Source organism: Castanea sativa, chromosome 6 (genome assembly GCF_040712315.1).
Source record: "Castanea sativa cultivar Marrone di Chiusa Pesio chromosome 6, ASM4071231v1".
Lineage (NCBI taxonomy): Eukaryota > Viridiplantae > Streptophyta > Magnoliopsida > Fagales > Fagaceae > Castanea > Castanea sativa.
In genome coordinates this window covers 46953404-46970560 of record NC_134018.1, presented here as the reverse complement: position 1 = coordinate 46970560, position 17157 = coordinate 46953404, and the positions used below count along the sequence as shown (strand labels likewise).

At 34.3% G+C, this 17157-nt stretch overlaps 1 protein-coding gene, 1 long non-coding RNA gene and 1 pseudogene across 2 annotated transcripts; 2 read left to right on the top strand and 1 right to left on the bottom strand.

Moving 5' to 3' along the window:
* The first annotated feature begins 2465 nt into the window (after positions 1-2465).
* LOC142640523 (scarecrow-like protein 14) lies at positions 2466-5967 on the top strand. Its single transcript, XM_075814656.1, has 3 exons — positions 2466-2737; positions 3119-5526; positions 5615-5967. The coding sequence occupies exon 2, from the start codon at positions 3207-3209 to the stop codon at positions 5418-5420; it is 2214 nt and encodes a 737-aa protein (XP_075670771.1). The 5' UTR covers positions 2466-2737; positions 3119-3206; the 3' UTR covers positions 5421-5526; positions 5615-5967.
* Positions 5968-6104: 137 nt separating this feature from the next.
* Positions 6105-8503, top strand: LOC142640526 (uncharacterized). The gene is made up of 3 exons (XR_012845199.1): positions 6105-6602; positions 7100-7237; positions 8160-8503. It is a non-coding gene; the product is annotated as an uncharacterized LOC142640526 (long non-coding RNA).
* Positions 8504-10030: 1527 nt separating this feature from the next.
* On the bottom strand, positions 10031-14149 carry LOC142639133 (protein FAR1-RELATED SEQUENCE 5-like; annotated as a pseudogene).
* Positions 14150-17157: the final 3008 nt, after the last annotated feature.

Below are 17157 nucleotides of genomic sequence, written 5' to 3'. Positions count from 1 at the left end.
ACTGATATTTGGCATTTAAACCTTAAAATCCTCCAACATCGGAACTTGCAAAACCATTCCATTGCAAAAAAAATTTACAATCTTGCTACAGTACCATCTTATATGTAAGATGGTACTGTAGCAGCATTGCATAATAAAAATTAGTTTTTTATTTGTCTGATGCTTCTTCTCTCTCCTCTCGCTCTCTCTCATTTCATTTCACTTTCTCTCTGCAATTTCTCTCTACTTCGTTCTGCTCTCTCCTCTTCAAACCCGAAACCCATACAATCTCAGCACCTCCTTCCTCTCTATCTCAGATGAGTTTGCTATAGATGCCGATGGGTTTGCTATGGATTCCGATGGGGTTGCTATGGATTTGTGGGTTTCTATGTTGATTTGGGCGTGAGGGTTATGGGTTGATCTGGGCATGGTGGTGGGCTGGGAGCTGTTAATGGTGAGTTTGGATCGGCGTGGATCGGCAGGCTAGGTCTGTCACATCTGGTAATAGTGAGGACCTTTTCCTTTGGCATGTCAAATTGAAGTGAACAATGAAACTGGGTTTGGCTTCTCCCAAGTGAATCCTCCTATCAAGTTTTTTACCAATCACTAAATAGATATTGAAATTGAAGTCACGTCATCACTCTCTGATGAGCACAAATTAACTAGGGTTTGAGACAATTGTGATCACAAATGAAATTAAAAGGAGATAAGATATTACAAATGGGCCAAGATGGTCTAAAAGTTTTTATTTTATTTTATACAAGATAGAATTTCTACTCCAGTCTAATCTAAGTATATATGTATGAGAAGCTCCTTCCTGGATACTTGAACCCCGACCATTGCCTTTCACACCCCACAAACATTTATACCTATAGAGTGACCACCGCATTAAGAGTGCGCAGTAGTAAAATATTAAAGTGACTATAGATAGTGACACCATTAAAAGTCACTTTCATTTGATCGGATTTAAGACTCATTATTTAAAAAAAGAAAAAAAAAAAGAAAAGAAAAACATGTAGATAACAATTGCATAAATAATTAAAGAAAGTACCTACTTATTTATCCACTTAATCAGCCAAGAAAAGCCAATATAGGCAGCAAAAATCTCCCCGTAGTAAGACCTTTTTTATTTTTATTTTATAACCTGCAATTTTATTAAGAATTAAAAAGCAGCACGACAATCGCACTTGCATGTTTCCAGAATTGCAAGAGATAAATTGCAATTATTACAAGAGAAACTGGCTTTAAGAGCAACATAGTATTTAATATGAACTACTTAGTTAAGAAATCTCCTAACCTAGCAAAACTCACAACTAACATAATACAAACTTATATTAAAAGCATTACTAATGGCGGTAGAAGTATACCCCGTCACTTGATTCTTCTTGTTTAACCAAATAATAGTTAGACACTTGGAGACATCCATGAAAATTACTTTTCATGAGGTTGAAAAATACAAACATGCCATTATTTTTTTTATTTAAATTTTTGTAAAAAAAAAACCATTAATGCTTTGGAATGATTCCTCATGTACCTAACAAAGAGAATGCAAAAGAAGTGGCACATCAAATCATGAAGAAATAGAATAAAGGATGGTTGAAAAAAAGTAACATAAAGGAGAGCCTATTTAGTGGCAGTTTGTTTCAGCTTTTAAGATCCTCCTACCAAGAGTAAAGTAACTTCTTGCTGAATAATAAAAATGAGCCGGTTAACGTATACCTTAAATTATTTATTTTTGAAAATTTTTTATTAAAAATTAAAAAATTGTTAAAATTTTGGATAATTTTAAAAAAAATATATAATTATGTGCCCTTAGAGCACACATTAATAAAATTTAATAAAAATTTTAAAATTTCTTTTAAAAGAAAGTAAAAATTATAAAATCACATTGCAGAGAATCATAGTACCTTAGAGCACTTGCAGCAGTGGAGCTAAATAGCTATATAGCTATTTTAGCTCCACCAAAACACCAAAAAGAAGCATGCAGCAGTGGAGCTATATCTATTTTTTTTTAGCTCATTGCTACAGTGTACATCTATAGATAGATGTGCACTGTTCATGAGAGCTAAAAAAAAAATTAATTTTTTATTTTGTGTTCACATTACTTTTTTATTGTGGTGTTTTTATTGTAGTGAGATGTATTATTTTATTGTGGTAGATATATTATTTTATTGTGATATTTATATTATTTTATTGTGTTGAAAGCTAAAATAGATCCACTGCTGTAGCATGTGTGTAAGTAAAATAGATAAAGTAACTTTTAGTGAAGCTAAATTGTTAAATTTTTAACTCCACTGCTGTGGATGCTCTTACAAAGAAAAAGTCCTAAGGTGGCACTGTGGCACAAACCTCGTAACAAATTCCCTTTTACTTTCTTCATCTATATATAATAAATAAAAATCTCCTAGAAAAACAAAAAAGTGTGGAGTCGTGGACAGAATATGCTCTGTCATAGTTATAACGTATGAGAATTGAGAAGCCATCATGAAATGGTGGGAGAAATATCAGAGAGTCCAATTAGGCTGAGTGATTTGGAATTTTGGACGGTTGAGATTGTGCCCGTACTCCCTTTAACACCCAGATCCCCATCAACCTTAGCCACCATCAGCTAGTAGCTCAACTTTCCTTTCTATTGTCTTCAAAAAGACAATCTTTCAAGACTGAAAGCTTTAAAAGGTTGTCCAGTTCTGTTACAAGCTCTCTCTACCCACAAGTTCTCTCTTTCTCTCTCTCTCTCTCTCTTGAGGTTTTGACTCAGGTACACTAATGTTTATTCTCTATAGCTGCTTTGACTTGGAAAATAATTATGCTAAGAAAGAATGGTTGGTTTAATGGGATTTTCTTCCTGTACATAAAGATTCAAACTTTTTGTGTTCTGTTGGATTAGATTACTGTGTGACATAATTATGAACTGAAACTGTAGGTCATAGTGCTTACTATTGGTAGTTTTTTAATTTTTTTTTGGTTTCCCATCTGTTTTATCTGTTCATTTCCTTCTATTTTTTGTTTGGTAATTGAATGAAGCGAAAATTATATGTTTTTAATGCGATTTGTTGCTCAATGTTTTCATTTTTCTTGACCCTTTTTTCTCTTTGCTTGTGCTTGATTGTGTTTTCCATGTTTCTCGGATTTGAAACAGAGAGTGCCCTGTTACTTGTGGGAATATATTGAAGCAAAACCCTTTTGGATTTTGGGTTTTACAGTTGTAAATATTTCTTGCAACCTATATGTTCATGGATCAACATTTGAGAGGAATCTGTGGTTCTACCAAAGGATTGAAATTAAATGATGAGACACTTGATGGGTTCAAAATGGATAGTACCATTGTTGATAAAAACTGTTCTAGTATTCCTCTTTTGCCATCTGATCCAATCCCCAGTAATCCGAATGTGAGCTGGGATGGAATTTCACATGAGGACTGTGATTTTAGTGATGTAGTTTTGAGATACATAAACCAGATGCTCATGGAAGAAGACATGGAAGAGAAGGCCTGCATGTTTCAGGAGGCACTTCAAGACACTGAGAAATCATTGTACGAGGCCCTAGGGGAGAAGTATCCTCCTGGTCCTGATAATGGCCTGCCACCTTATGTTGGTCAAAACCATGAAATCCGAGATGAAGATTATGCTTTGAATCACATTGATTATAATTCTAGTACTAGCAGTGCTAGTGGTGACAACTTAGTGGATACTGGGTGGGTTTGTGATTTGGGTGAGCACAAATCGTCATATATTGCTACTCAGTCAACCTCTCAGTTATCCTATAGCTCATCTCACAGCCCTGGTAATGTCGTAGATGGGATTATGGATTCTCCAGTTAGCACTCTTAGAGTTCCTGAAATATTATATGATAATGAGTCTATTATGCAATTTAAAAGAGGGTTTGAGGAAGCAAGCAAGTTTCTTCCAAATGGAAATGGTTTGATAGTTGATTTGGAGAGTAATGGTTTGTCATCTAAAGAACTGAAAGAAAGTGCTAAGCATACAGTATTTAAGGTAGAATACAAGCATGAGAGTCAGCACTTCTTGGATGGGTTGAGGGGAAGGAAGAATCGTCATCCTGAGGGTGTGAACTTAGAGGGAGGGAGGATTAACAAGCAGTCAGTAGTATATACTGAATCAACTGTGACTTCAGAAATGTTTGATAGGATTTTGTTAAACTTTGGTAAAGATGAATCTGATCTTCGCCAAGCATTACAAAATGGGAAAAGCAATAATATGCAGCAGAATGGTCAATCCAAAGGTTCCAACAGTGGAAAGGCCCGTGGGAAGAAGCAGGGAGGGAAAAGGGATGTGGTGGATTTGAGAACTCTCTTGACCATTTGTGCACAGGCTGTTGCAGCCAATGACCAGAGGACCACTAATGAGGTACTGAAGCAGATCAGACAGCATTCTTCTCCTCTGGGGGATGGGATGCAGAGAATGGCCCACTATTTTGCAGATGGTCTTGAGGCACGCATTGCTGGCTCTGGTACTCAGATTTATACTGCCCTTATTGGCAGGCTAACTTCAGCTGCTGATGTCTTGAAAGCTTACCACCTGTTTCTTGCTGCATGTCCTTATAAAAAGCTCTCAAATTTCTTCTCAAATAAGACAATTATGAACTTAGCCGAGAAAAAAACAAGGCTGCACATTGTTGATTTTGGTATTCTTTATGGTTTCCAATGGCCTTCCCTCATACAACGTCTCTCTTCTAGACCTGGTGGGCCTCCTAAGCTTCGAATAACTGGCATTGATCTTCCCCAACCTGGGTTCCGACCAGCAGGAAGGGTTGAGGAGACGGGGCGCCGCTTAACAAAATATGCAGAGACTTTCAATGTTCCATTTGAGTTCAATGCGATAGCAAAATGGTGGGACACCATTCAAATAGAGGATCTCAAACTTGACAGTGATGAGGTGCTTGTTGTGAATGTCATATGGAGATTAAGAAACCTACTTGATGAGACGGTGATGGTAGAGAGTCCTAGAGATAATGTTTTGAAGCTGATGAGGAAGATGAATCCAGATGTTCTCATACAGGGTACGGTGAATGGGACCTTTAATGCACCCTTCTTTATCACAAGATTCCGAGAGGCTCTCTTCCACTACTCAACCGTGTTTGATATGCTTGAGACTATTGTGCCCCGAGAGACTGAGGAGAGGCTGCTGATTGAGAGGGAGATATTTGGGCGAGAGGCAATGAATGTCATCGCATGTGAGGGCATAGAGAGGATTGAGAGGCCAGAGACATTCAAGCAATGGCAAGTCCGGAATCTGAGGGCTGGGTTTAGGCAGCTCCCTTTGAACCGGGAGATTGTTAACTTGGCAAAGGATAGGGTAAAATCGTTGTACCGTAAGGATTTTCTAATTGATGAAGATGGTGAGTGGCTGCTGCAGGGGTGGAAGGGACGAATTCTTTTTGCACTCTCGACTTGGAAGCCTACTAGTGAGGCGCATAATTAATAATTATTCATTGAAGTTCAAGATCATGGGATCTTCCAAGTGGTTGACTTGCTGCCCTTCATCCTATGAGATTTTCTTCTTTTACTTATGCAGTTTCAAAGTCAAGGTACTGAAATTTTCTGGTTATCTCTAGTGTTTTGTATGGTAAATAAATGATCTTAGTAGTGATAATTGATTATTGTTTTGCTGAGTAGGTTAATTGGGAGCATAATGTTGGATGGTGCCTGCCCATCATCATGCTATGAGAGATCTCACAAGGGATTGTTGGTAGCAGAAGCACTCATTTTATTCCTAGAAGAACAATGAATGCACTAGTGCCTGTTTGCCCTTGTATTTTTGTATCTCAAGAGAACCTGATATGGACCTCTAACAATGTATTTAAAAAAAGAAAAAAGAAAAAAAAGAAACCGATGCTTGAGCAAGGTGATAGCTCTAACCTATCATATTTATGTACAGTGACTATGTTTAGGCCGCTGCTAGCAATTTGTAGTAATGTGAAGGATTTTGAAGAATCTCTACAATAAAAGAAAGGAAAAATATTTTGTCATTTGAAGTTCTTGCAAGCACTGCTTTGACTTTTTCTGATGACTGATAATCTTGGGTCATATTGCTGCATTTATTTTCAGTAATATTTTTGTGTATCATTTCTTATTCTTAATTAAAGATTCATATCCCGTGCAATACCTAGTGCAATAGCTCTATTCTTAGCCATAGATTCAATCTAATGGCTTAAGCCTTTGACACCTCACCAATCCACGCTGGCAATCCGTGTGCTCACTTTTCTTTTTATTTTAGCTTCACTTATTTTAGCTTCACTCATTAGTAAAACACTCTCTCCTCTCTCTTTCTCTCCCACTTCAACCGGTGTCTCTCTCAACCTCCACGCTTCCCTCAACCTCATCGTCACTGCTGCCAGCATACCCAACTCAGACCCATTAGCAAAATCGAAGCCAAAACATCAACTCACCATTTGAAGCCAAACCCCCACGCCTCGTAGAGCGCTTTTAGACCCAGATCAGAGGGCAAGGTTGGGGTTTGGAGAGAATCGGGTGTAGAGAAGTTGATGAAGCTCTCTCTTCACGGCATAGCCACTAGCTCGGATCTCCGGTTCCGATGATACTAGCCTTTTTTTCATCAGAAATCCCCAAAATCACCGCTTCCTACATCGGACTTTGCAAGGAGGTAAGTTCTTTTTTTTTTTTTGTTGATAGGTGAGTTCTCTCTTTTGTATGATCTAATCGATTTGTTCTATACCTTTACTAGTGATCTATATTTTATTGACGGGGTTTGATCTCACTGAGCAATATCAGTTATGGCAACTCCACAAATTTCTTGTACTTTGCAAAATGGGTAATTTATTCCAGCTTCAGTTTTTTGGGGATTTCTATTGATTGTGTGATTTAATTTATAGCACTAAAAGAATCAGCACTAAAAGATTTTTGAGGATTTCTTAGTCAAAAGGGATACATTTTTTCTGGCATAGAAGCAAGTGCTGTTGAATTTAGCAAGATTGCAGTGGGTCCTCTTGATTGGGATTACTACAGTTTCTTTAACTAAAAACAGAGAGAAAACCCCTCTACATAGCACACAACACTTGAATCTGCACTGTATTATTGATATTTTCAAAGAATACTGATGGTGTTGACAGGGTAAATATATTTCCATTCATCCCTCCCTAGGTCCTGAAGTTCAATCTTATAGACTCGGGGCTAGTTTGTGTTTTTCCCTGGCTTACAATGGCATTCTCTGCAAATTTTGGAGGGTGGATTGCATATACACTTGTTAGCAAAGGTTTATCTGTTACAAGGGTTCGAAAGGTACTTATCAATTTTATAATTAAATTTTAAATTTCTTTTGTTACAATTACATCAATATTTATCAATGCAAGTTTTGTAAGGTAATGGCATTTATTGTGATTAAAAAATAAATAGATAAATAAATAAATAAATAACAACTGGTTTGCCTATTACAGATTTAAAGCTATTTGCCAGTTTTAAGTATTTTTCATGTCCCTATTCTTCTTTCTTCTAAGTTCTATGCTTTCTTCTAAGTTCTATCCTTGTCTTCTTTTGATTCTTGATATCATATTTGCTCTGTTTTAGCAGAAAACAAAAATTATATAATAACAATAATATCATATTTGCTGTTAAAAAATTTGGTTTTTATACAAAATGTGACTGACCGAAATCTCATAACTTGTGTTATGACATATTTTCAAAGTATCTTTCAGCTGCATTCTTTCAATCTATGTTAGAGAGATTAGGTGATTAGGTTGGTTGTAGGATTTTGTTGTTATCTTACTCAGCCCATTGTTACAACTGTTTGAATTGATTGAATTATTTGAATTGGTTGTTATTGTTATCAGAAGTGTATTTAAATACAACAATGAATCAATAAGAGGCAAGCAGAAATTTCAATCAAATTTTGTCTCTCTCACATTTAGGAAATTAGTCATCTCAAATTAAATGCATCTCATGAACATTTGGACTAATTTAGGAAATTAGTCATCTCAAATTAAACGCATCTCATGAACATTTGGACTATATGATCTGCTGTGTATTTCACTTTTAATTTTGGTCCCTTAGCTGAGTTCTTAAGATGGAAGTTCCTAAGCTAAACCCTCAACAAACTTACATAATTAGTAATGATAATGATCTTATGGCTTTACTCATGCTTGCTGTTAATTGGAAATTTTGATATATGTTTATCAATGAAATCACTCTTTTGTTCTTTTGTCAGGTTGAATGGCATGATTATAGGAATGTTATTCTTCTTTTGATCACTGAGAGCGAGAAAAGGTGGGTGCTGGAGGGATTAGTGAAGACCAAGAAGCTGGCTTTGTTCATGAATTTTTTTTTTTGTGGAGAAATTGTTCATGAAATTTTAGATATAAAGAACATGACTCATATCTATTTTAGTCGGGATCATAATCAAGATGTAGCTATTTTGGCTTTCTTGAAACACTGAAATCACATATTTATATTGTGAAGCTAATTTAGCTAAGCTATAAAGCCTTTTTGTTTTGGGTTTTGTTCATTTGGTTGTGGATAAAAATGTCAATGAATTTTTGTTATTTATAACAAGTGAATCAGGTGGCCTTACTACTAACATAAATGGTTATTTCCTTTTGTTATTACTAGATGGTATGAGACCCATAATTATTAGCTTGTCTTTGAGAAGAAATTATTAGCTTTTTATGCGCTCTGGTTGTGCCTTTTATATAAGCATTTTTTAACATCTAATGGAAAGAAACCACTGCACCATGTTACACTTAAGAATTTTAAGAATCTTGATAAGCTCATTGTGTTCTCATAATTTTCAAAGTGGATTGGCTTCCATTGCATGCACATGCTCATTACTGAGATTTTACAGAATGACAAGACTTACAATGTTTTCTACCATTATGGCTCCTATTTCTGCAATGACACCATTTATAAAGTATGTAACTTAGCCTTCTAGCAGAGAAATGAAATACAAATGGGATCAAACCAATTCATTGAGCATATCAAATGCACCCCAAATAGACACTTCTAATGTCTTTGCATTGTTATTTTTATCAATTTCATGTGTCATCAAAGTTTCAATAAACAATTGAAATTTTGACTTAAGGTTCAAAAACTCACATGTTTCCACAAAATGTCAGTCTTTTGATGCATAACGTAGTTCGTTATCAATGGCCAAATTTATATAATTTTCATAAGGATCTTTTCTCTTCAACAAAAGCCATATGACGTAGCTGACCCACTATAAGCAACCTTACGAAAAGTTGAAAACTAGACTATATAACCATTAGCAACCTTAATCACTTGCATTCAAAAAATGAACAATAGTTTAGTACATGCCATTGCATTTAAAAATATTAATCACTTGTATATATAATTAATGTCTAACTAGAAGTTACTCAAACATGCACTTGTACAATCTAATGTATATATAATTAATGTCTAACTAGAAGTTACTCAAACATGCACTTGTACTATCTAACATGTTTAACATGTTCTTGTACTATCTAACATGTTTAACATGTTTGAGTAGCTTCTTTAGTTACAAAAAATTATCCAAAAAATTTGCTACATGTGCAATCAGTTATCTAAGTTGTCAGATACGCTATTCAAAAAACTGTCCAAAAAATACTGTCCACTGTACAATATTAGCCATGTCCACTGTGCAATATACTCTCAGACAACTTGCCAAAAAATGTTGTCCAAGCCATGTCCACTACAATATTATATTAGACAAACTGACAAAAAATGTTGTCCTTCATACTACAAAATCAATATTAGCCTGAAAAAATGTCAACAAAATCAAGTTACGTTTTGAATTTAAATAAAAATGAGAAAATTTCACTTTAATTTCACTTACCATTTATTACTTTTTTACATACCAAAAAAGTTGTATGTTTGCAGACAAGCATTTGTATTTTCAACACATGGAGTTAGTGCAGAATTGAACCTAACTTCATTCCCCTATAAATAAATAAATAAATAAATAAATAAATATATATATATATATATATATATATATATATATATATATATATATATATATATAAACAAATAAATTTATTTGATAAACATGTAAGAAAACATTTATTTTTTACTTGACCAATATTCACAAGATTTGATACTTGAGACGACAATAGAGTGAAGGTGGTAGTAATGAATGCTGCCAATGTAATCACAATGATTATAAGAGTAAAAATCTAAGAAATATTCTAGCTACTTATGACTACAAAACATAAAAATTATAAATAAGTAAATTTACATGTTACCTGACAGACATTCGCATCATTTGATACTTGAGACAATGATGGAGTTAATGGTGCCTATGTAATCACAATGATCATAACAGAGGCAATTTACAAAATCATCTAATTACTTATAAATTATGATTGCAAAACAAGTAAAAAGGTAAGTTTATTCAAAGTATGACAACATTTACATTTTAGCTAACCAACATCCACATGATTTCTTCCTCAAAAAAAAAAAACATCCGCATGATTTGATACTTGAGACAATAATGAAGTTAATGGTGTCTAAGTAATCATAATGATTATAAGAGAGAGTTTAAGAAATCATCTAATTACTTGTAAGTGCAAAACATGTTAACAAGTAAGTTTACAATTAAGAATGACGTGAAACTAGTTTGGTAACTATGAATTGGTCCCAATTCAGAGGTCATCATTGGTATGGAAAGACTGACAGGATAAGTTTGCTATATCAAAAAAATGAAAACCTTATTAATAAATTCACAAATGAAAAGGCAAATGTAGTACAACTTCTAACTGCAAAATTATCTATAAGTTATTCTACTACGAATTAAAAAATTAAAAAAAAAACTCTTACTTGATGTGAATAATGTTCTCCATGTGAGCCATAATTATTATATTGTATGTTAGGAGCAAAACCAGGTTCCTATATGAAAGACATAAATATTATTATTAGCCAAAACAATATAAAAGTTTTACAAACAATGGAAACTTAGTGAAGGATAAAAATAAATAAATAATATTTATTTTGGGAAACTGTTGACTAACCTCATCATTTAATTCAGCTTTACCTTTTTTTTTTTTTTTTGCTTTTCAACCTAACTTTTCTTTCGTTTTCCACCCTTGCGACCTTCTTTTTTCTTAAGACCTTTAACCCTTTCAACCAAATTTTCCAAATGTTGGTTAGAATCAAGATTTTCATTACCACTACACAATGACATTTGATGGGGCAATTGATGACCAGCCACATTTTTTGTTGCAATATCTTCAATTTTTTTTTTTTTTTTTTTTTCATATTCCTCTATCATCTTCTCTATTAAAGCAAATGCCTCTTCATTGTCTGCTGCTCGAGAAGCTAACCGAACCAACTTGGGACATAATCTTCTCTACTGCTATGTAGCAGTGAAGTTGACATCCTCTTCCACATTTATTCTCCTATTGTCCAAGATATATCCACTTTTTGCCTCTCTTGTCAATTTTTTCAAAATGTACATATTAGGAATTTTCTTTATATCAAGGGAGTCAAAGAATTTCAGAACATGACAACATAAAATCCCAACTATTTCAAACTTTCTAAAAGTACATGAAAATGTCTTATCTGCAGTGTCATAAGATACTATGTACTCACCAGGCTTATGCAGAAACTCAACAGTGTATGTATGCACTAACAAGTCCTCTTGGCGATTTTTTATCCTTGCTGCTGATGCCAAGTCATACTGATCATGAAGCATTCGAAATATTGTAGGTGTGTACACTTGTAATGCTTGCTTGAACAAGGGAGAATTTTTCAAGCTCAACTGGGGAAATTTTTGCCTTGCATTAAATTCAGCTTGTAACTCTTTTTCTCGTTTTTGCTCAATCACCCGATCAAAATGTGCAAAAAAATCTACTACATCCAAATTAGATTTCAAGTAATTTTTCAAATCTCCATTCAAACTTTCACTGAGTTGGGTACTTCGCACTCCCAATGTAAATTGATTCTTCATGTAACACTTTGCCCATTTTCCTTTTAATTTGTAGATACTATCCAACCAACTACGATCATGAATAGCATAAGTGTCAATCATGTCCTTCCATGTTTTTTCAAACTCAATTTCATCATTAAACTTAAGCATACAAGTTTTAAAAACTTGAAGAAAAGAAGAACCATCTTTCATCAAATTCCCCAAATGTTTTATCCCATTTTGCATTATGCGCCAAGCACATAATCCATGGTAAGTGTTAGACATTACCTCATTCAATGCCTTTGCCATTGCAAGATCTTGATCTGTAAAAATTGTTTTAGGTATTTTACCTGCATGTCAGCTAGAAAGCTTTCAAAAAGCCACTCAAATGAATCCACCATTTCATCATATAAAAGAGCAGCCCCAAAAACCATTAACCCCTAACATTTGATTGAAACTGGTAAACACCCCTAACGGTCTTATCTCTTTATTAGTACCATATGTAGTGTCAAATGTCACCATATCACCAAAATTAGCATAATCAATAATCATTCTAGCATCAGCCCAAAAAATGTTTGTAATTCACTCAACATTATCTAATTGTATGGCATATTGAAAGGATCGATTTGTAGTCAATTGTTCTTGCAAGTATCCTAATAAGCATGCAACTTGATCATATATCCATTTTTTTTGCCGTCTTGTTCTAAGATAATTATACTGATCAAGCTCAGTGAATCCGAGATTTGCTCTCCCACTAGCCTCTCTACTCATTAACTCATGTGTTGCTTTTGGTTTGATTCCAGAAGAGGATGCTAACTCAATCAATCCTGCATTAACTTCTGAGATTTTCCGTTGAGATCTCATCATATAAACTGTTTCTAATAGATGAAGAGTGTGATTATGTTCTTCAATAAAATCAATCACTTTATACTTTCCAGTTTCTTGCACTAATGAAACATATAGCTTTACAGGACAGTTAGTCCTTGTATCATCTCAGTTACAAGTCTGAATCATATCTTCTTTTTCTGAACCTCGAATGCCCTGCTTTGCACATACAAATCCTCTTGATGTTATCTTTCCATCCTTCTTACTTTTATTTATGTAATATTTTCTAACATCAAAGTCCATTTGCCTTCCATATTTTAGCCAAAATTCCCATGCATCTTCTAATGTATTGAATTCCATGCCAACTCTAGGACTCAAATCTTCATTGGCATCCATGTTTTGAGAGAATTCTCTCACCACACTATGCAATGAATTAAAGAATACTCCTGTAATTAACAAACAAATGTACAAAATATCAACTATTATAAATAAAAGCTGAAAATTTGTGTACCAATATTGTGCTTATCATATAGAAGAATTACAACAAACCAATATATGATCATAAGAGATGACGACCCTTTCAACGGCATCATCAATCCGACCAACCCTCCCTAAACCCTCAATAAGGTAATTCAAAGTCAAACAATCATGACTAAACCCATCCACTAACATTGCTCTCAATACACTCTCAGTTTCACTAACTCTACCCAATTTTGACCACCCGCCAATAATAACATTATACGTCATACAATCAAATGGTATCTTCCTTTTAACTGAATTCAAAAATGAATTTGCAGCACCAACATGGGATCTATGACACACACATTGTAAAAGCACATTCAAACACTCGGTATTACATTATAACCCAAACTCTTCTACATTTCCAAACATTTGTATTGCTTTCTACACTCTATGAGCTCTAACAAAACTGTCCAATACAATTGATAGAGTCTCTAAATCAAGGCTTACGCAAAATTGCAATCTATTTTTGTAAGAACTTATTCTCTGCTGTATTTAGAGTGCACTTATATATTTCACTTTGTTTACTTCTGTAGTTCCCACTATAATGCTAATAATATATTTATCAATTTAGCTGCTTTGCACTCAGCCAAAAAAGGTGGTGAAGCAATTTTTTCTATTTCCTTCTAATCAACTACATCTTAATCCGAATTAGCAAGGTTTAAAATCTTTGTAAAGAATCAAAATAGCAAACCAAATATACAATTATATAAAATCAATATTTCAAGGATTCCAGTCTTTAAGTACTTACAAGTGAAAGAGGGAAAAGGGGTACCAGAAAGAGGAGGACAAAGGGAATTTTGGGGATTCTTTGTCGGCGTCAGAATCGGATGAGCTTGAAGCTTCGTCGGAGCTTTGGAAGAATAGTAACTCTACTGGGTTCTCGAAGCTATGGAGGTTCAGAGAATTGGTTCATTGAAGCAACAGTGATGGCAAAGAGAGAGGCTTGGCCTTGTGTGCAGGAACGGAGCCAGAAGTTCAAATTAGGGGGGGCAAAGTTAAATTAAAAAAAAAATCTTATTAAAAAAAAAGGCACATAATAACGCGACGCATATAGCATAACACTAAAATCAACAAACTTTATTAAATATTAACAACTAACCATTAAAATTTCATCACTGCACACTTTTAGTGCGATAGTTACTCCTCAAGTATAAGTGTTGTATGATGTAGGGAGTAAGGGTTGGGGTTTAAGTCTCTATGAAGGAGACTCACACACATACATACTTAAATTAGGTTAAAATAGAATTTCTATCTTATTTCAAAAAAAAAAAAAAACTATTAAAATTTCAAACCATCTCAACTTAAAAAAAAAAAACACTAAAAAGACAAGCACAACCATTAATTATTTGTTTTTCCTTTATTCATTGATATTGTTGCTTCTTTATTCAAGCGGGCATATGTAGTAAAAAAACAAAATCACCAAACAGAGGGGTAGTTCATAAAAAAAAATATAAAAATAAAAAACATCCAGTACGTGGGTCCAAACTCCAAACAGTAAAAGATAGTTAAAGTATTGATATAGAAATAGTGATTTTTTATTTAGCAAAAAAAAAAAAAAGAAGTATGAAAGTTTTCCATCTTCCGTTGAAAAAGAGAGAAAAGAGAGTTGCTCAGCTAAGAGGCTCTACCTGCTCAGCTAAGATGAGAGAGGGAAATACCGTGCTGGTGCTTTCTTGGTCTCTCTCAGAAGTAGATCTACTATCGACATGCCGTGCGGTGCTGCTGCATTTTTGGTCTCAGTCTTCATTCCCTTTGCCTCATGTCTTAGTACTAGTGTCTCTCTTTGGGTTAGGGTTTTTTTTTATTCTTTTATTTGGGCAATTTGATGGAATGATTTGATGTCAAATTGGTTTTGTTTCAAATTTTTTAAGGGCTAGGCTAATGTTTTTGGTAAATTTTCTGATTGTGCTCAATTTTATTTAGCCTTTCTATTTTGGTGACTTTCTTGTTGGCCTGATTTTTTGGGTTTACCGATTTGTATTTTTTGGGATTTTAGATTTGTAAATTTTTAATGGGCTTTTTCTTTTTGTTTTGGGCAAAATTGCTCAACCTTGTAATCTATATATATACTCCTTGATTTTTTTCCAAAATTGGGGGGGGGGGCCATGGCCCCCAAAGCCAAAGAATGGCTCCGTCCCTGCTTGTGTGGACTGATACCAGGCTGCTGTGACAATGGATTGAAGGAGAGGCAGAGAATAACAGTGGGCGGGTGTGAAACTGTAAAAGTGGGCGGGTGTGAAATTTTTTAAGGGCAAACTACTCTTTTTGCACGGGATATGGATCCCTTAATTAAAAGGAAGATGTTGGGTCTCTATTTAGTGGGGTTTTATTGTTTAAGGTGTGGCAGTGCATAATTTGCCAGTCACTTTCTTATCAGAAAAGTGGAGCAGTTATATGCATTCAATCCATGCTTCGCATATTGAAAATTTGAAATATCAATATCATTCCCAAGACATATTGGGTGGTAAAGTCTTTTTCAACTTCTTGTTGTATGTGTGTGATTATGTGAGCAATTTTACTAATTTGCTGATTTGTTTATTTGCTAAAATTTGATTAGTTGTACCTAGATACATAAGCAAATAAGTTAAAACGATACATAGGCAAGTTAAAAAGCTAAAAGAAAGATTCTTGGCAATCATGCATATGTAGCAAAAGGTGGCGAATAAACAAAGCCTCCAGTTCCACCCCTATTCACTCTCCACCACACCAGCTTGCTCAGGAGATAAACAAAATTTACCTCTTCCACAAACAAGCCTGGGAATACACAAACCATCAAAACACAAAACTGCCCCATATTTCTTGGTTCCCCCCTTCCCCCTGGTTGGTTAAAGATCAACTTTGATGCTGTTATCAAACTAGATAATTCCTTCATTGCTGCTGTGTGTAGTGATCACCTGGGTAACTTTGTCTATACATGGACAGGTATGGAAGGAAATGGTGAGCCTATTTGGGCTGAAGCCGAATCCGCTCCTTTGGCTGTGTCATCTGCTCACAATATGGGTTTAAACATATGTTTTCAGTTTTTAAACAATATTATATGTATTTTTACACACTTTTTCACCCACACGTATTTTTAAAAACTACCGACAACGTTGTTCTACGTTACCAAACGGCCCCATCATTTTTGAAGGTGATGCTTTTGATGTGATAGAGCCTATAATGAACTCCTTTTTGATCCCTCAAAGGGTCCATCTCAGTGAGGAATAAACACGAACTAGCTCTACATGGCCCAATAATCTCCTCCATCATTGTAGACATCAACTAACTCGGGAGGAAATTTCTTTGTTATTTTTCTATTGTAACTAGGAATGCTAATTGTGTTGCCCATGACCATGTTGGCTGGGCTCCATTTTGTAATGTTATTGGGGCCCTTCCTATCTCCATTCTCCTTGCCATCGTCTTGAAAGCATAGAGGATAGATGGCCCGGGCCCAGATCCTTTTTTGCATCAATAATGTTATCTCATTCAGCAAAAAACAGAAGGTGGTGAATAGAGAATGTAAATTGGTATATTAACTAGACAATAGCTTATGTAGTGCATGCACAGACGATTTATCAAAAGACCTCATTTTGGATTGTTTTTAGTTCTATAGATTCTTTAATTGGCATTCTTCTACATCAATTTTCAATTAATTGTTATTAAAATATATATTTTTAAGTTTTGTGTAATTTTAAAAAAAAGAAACAGTAGCTTGATTTCATTAATAATATAATTATGCAGATGCAAAAGATTCACATGCTACAATAGCAAATATACAAACAACTACAAGTGTGTTTGTTCCTATAAAAAAAAAGTGTGTTTGTTGAAGCTTGATTAATGTAAATTAAAATGTGTAATTTACTATATCACATATATATTTTTTTTAAAAGTTAAAATGACAAATCTAAGAGCAATATAAATATGCAATAAAGTGCATTTAAAAAAATAAAAATGCTAATGAGTATCATTCTCATTTAAA